Source organism: Myodes glareolus, chromosome 6 (assembly GCF_982192425.1).
Source record: "Myodes glareolus chromosome 6, mMyoGla1.1, whole genome shotgun sequence".
NCBI classification, from domain to species: Eukaryota; Metazoa; Chordata; class Mammalia; order Rodentia; family Cricetidae; genus Myodes; species Myodes glareolus.
In genome coordinates, this window is record NC_142031.1 from 48,308,098 (window position 1) to 48,311,592 (window position 3,495).

The 3,495-nt window shown below is 39.1% G+C and overlaps 1 protein-coding gene across 1 annotated transcript; it reads right to left on the bottom strand.

Moving 5' to 3' along the window:
• Positions 1–1,669: 1,669 nt before the first annotated feature.
• On the bottom strand, positions 1,670–2,629 carry LOC125403983 (olfactory receptor 7A40-like). The gene is given in 1 exon segment (XM_048439613.3): positions 1,670–2,629. A coding segment is annotated over 1 exon segment (960 nt).
• Positions 2,630–3,495: the final 866 nt, after the last annotated feature.

Consider the following 3,495-nt stretch of genomic DNA (forward strand, 5'->3'; position numbering starts at 1 on the left):
TTCAGATCCTATAAGGCAGATGATGGTGTCATTGAAGAACAGCTCTCAGTAACATTAAATCAGTGTCTTCAAAACAATGTGAAAGAAAGAAGAAAGGATACATAAAATTTGTGGACCCAGATTTTTAAATATATTTTCTTACTCTGTGAGATTTTCATACACATATATAATGTATTTTGGTCATAACCACTTTCTCCTCTCATACTCCCCTACTGTATGCCCATTATAACTCTACATCTGCTTTTATAAACTTACTTTAACACACTAAGCCCAATTATGACTGTCCATTTGTTAGTGTGTGTGAGGACATGTACCCATGCATGGTCAACATTCTAGGGTCCACCGATTTTTTAAAAACTCTCCATCCACTAACTACCATCAACTACCTGTAGTTCCTCAGCTAGGAGTGAGAACAATAATCCATTTCTCCCTCCATGCTAGAATGTTGACTGGTATATGTGTTGACACTCTTGTGAGATGTGAAAGGACATCTACCAACCCCAGATTCCGGACAGATCAAAATAAGAATACCACCAAAGTCCAACTTGGTGAACCAATGATTTTTATAGGTGTAACTGATAGGAATATTGGTGAGGAGTTACTTACAGGAACAGAAATGACTCAAAGAGTTGCATCATCGAAGCCCACCACAGCTCATGAAAGCTGAAAACCTAGAAGATACTTCTTAACCTGTAGGCAGTTCAACAAGTTGAAGAGTGTCCTTTCCAGTTCATTGGTTTTTAAACCCCTCATAGACAGCTTTGCTTGTGCTTTCTTCTAGGCTTCTCAGCTGATCTGAGCTCCTTTAGGCAGCTGAGTTTATCTGAGAGTCTTCTAGACAATAGTTTGTCTCCAAGTGTCTTGGCCATTCTTATTGATTATATACATGAGTACAGGAGAGGTCTAGTGAATCTAGTCAGTTCAATGGACTTGTTCAAGCTATTGAGTTGTTTACTCTCTAAACCTAAGGAGTTGAGATGTATGATGGAGTATTTAACCTACCCTTAGAACATTCTGGATATTCACCTTCCTGCAAATACCTTGTGCTTAATGAGCTTTCCTGCAAGATGGAAGGTTCTATTCTTGAAGGAAACTACTACACAACAATGAGCATTTATGCAGGTCTTGTAGCGGCAACTAAAACTGCTGTGATTTCAGGAGTGTAATAGCCTAGCACATCCAGAAGACAGTATCCATGCATCTCTTCCTGACCTCTCCTCCTTACAACCATTTATTTGACCTCTGATTCAGTGGTAGTGTTCAAATTATTAGAAGTTATACAATTATATACCCTACCTGCCAAACAGAATTATGTCCATAGAAGGAACACAATCTAGGGATACTATTTAGTAAAAGAAAAGAAAAATGAGTCAACACTTGTTATTCCAAAATAAATCACTTATAAAGTCTCAGTTATTTTCTGGTTACAGTGAAAGTTTCTAGGGGATTTGATCCAAGAATGGGTATTCAAGAAAATAAGAAATGACAAAGTAAAACACAGATACCAGAAGGAACACTAATCCTTATAAAGAAAAGAATTGTATGAAGAAATGATATAATGGACAGAGGAATTAAAGGAAATTGTGAGACTAAGTTTTATTACAAGTTATGATCAAAGACCACAATTGCTAATGCCATAACCCTATGTTCAACAAATTTGAGTACACAACTATGAAGGCAAGTCCATTGGTCAGTTTCTGGTCACTCTCCCTAAAAGTAGTTTCAGAGCCTTCTTCATGTCATTGTTCCTTAGACTATAGATGAATGGGTTCAGCATGGGGGTGACCACAGTATACATCAACGAAGCCACTGCAGTGGCATGTGGGTTTTGGGTCACTGCAGAACTGAGGTAAACTCCCAGGAGGGTGCAATAAAATAAAGAGACAACAGAGAGGTGAGATGCACAAGTGGAAAATGCTTTGTACTTCCCCTGAGCAGAGGAGATTGCACGTATGGAGGACACTATCCTGGAGTAAGAGTAAAGAATGCCAGACAGGGGGCCCACAGCCAAGAACATGGCTGCAATATAAATCACCATGTCATTAAGAGAGGTGTCAGAACAGGCATGGTGTACCACATGATCAAGTTCACAGTAAAAGTGAGGAATTTTCAAGTCTGCACAGAATGACAACCGAAGAACCAAAAAGCTGTGTAACAAGGCATTCAGAACACTTATTATCCAGCATGCTAGAATCAGTAACCCACAGCGTCTTGTATTCATGATGACCATGTAGTGTAGGGGGTGGCAGATAGCCACATAGCGGTCATAGGCCATCACAGTCAGCAGAAAGATGTCCAATACTGAAAAAAGTAGTAAGAAGTATACCTGAGTAATGCAGCTTGCATAGATGATAACTGTGCTCTGTGTCTGGATGTTCACCAACATTTGTGGGACGGTGGTGGAGGTGAAGCAGATGTCTACAAAGGACAGATTGGAGAGGAAGATGTACATGGGTGTGTGCAGGTGGGAGTCCACAATGATGGCCATGATGATGAGTAAGTTGCCAAAGACAGTCACAAGGTACATGGAGAGAAAAAGTCCAAATATGAGAGGTTGAATTTGAGGTTGATTTTCTGAAAATCCAAGAAGAAGAAATTCTGAAAGTTCAGTGTCATTTCCTTGATCCATGTGTTTGATATGCCTTCTAAAATAAAAATTTGGAAAAGATTCAGTTACCTAACATCAATGTTTATTTCTTCCTTCATCTTACTTACTTCTTACTTCTCCCCCTGCTCCCGCCATTGTCAACCTACTAGTGGTCACACGTCTGAAAATATTTAACTCTCTCCTCTGGCAGCTAACAACTTTCAATGGCTCCTCAGTCAAGGTTAAGGCTTTATGAAGCCTTTTGGCTTCCACTATAGAGTGTTGGCTGATTTGATCTTGTGTAAGTCTTGTGCAGACAACCACAGCTGTTTTGATTTTATAAGTATAAGGACCTTACTGTGTTCGAAAGGCATGATGCTACAGGAAACCCTTCCAGTCATCTGTCTCCTACTCTTTCCACTCGCCCTTTCACACTATTCCCTGAATCTTTTGATTTAGTTGTATCATCTTGGGCTAAACACTTTGTAGATGTTTACTCTCCACACTTGGACAAGTTATCAGTTCCTATATTATCCTTCATCCACTGAAAAAAGAAGCTTCTCTAATGAGGACTGGGAGTATCATCTATCAACATAGATATAAGTATTTAGACTCATGTTGATTCTATGCACATTTAGCACAATCACAACTGCACATTCTTCCCTAGGGCCTATGAGCTTACCAAACAAGGAGTTCCTGGTCATTTAATTTAAAATTTAAGCATGTATCTACTATTAAGGAACCTTGCAAGCCTCGTCTTCTACAGTCATGAAACTTAATTCTGTGTTTTGTATTTATACTACAAAGAGAGTCCTATTGTTATTTCTGAGTAGAAATTCCTGTGTCATGTTCAATTTGTTCTCAGAGACCTCATATTAAAAAATCACCAATGCTCCTCATCCATCTGT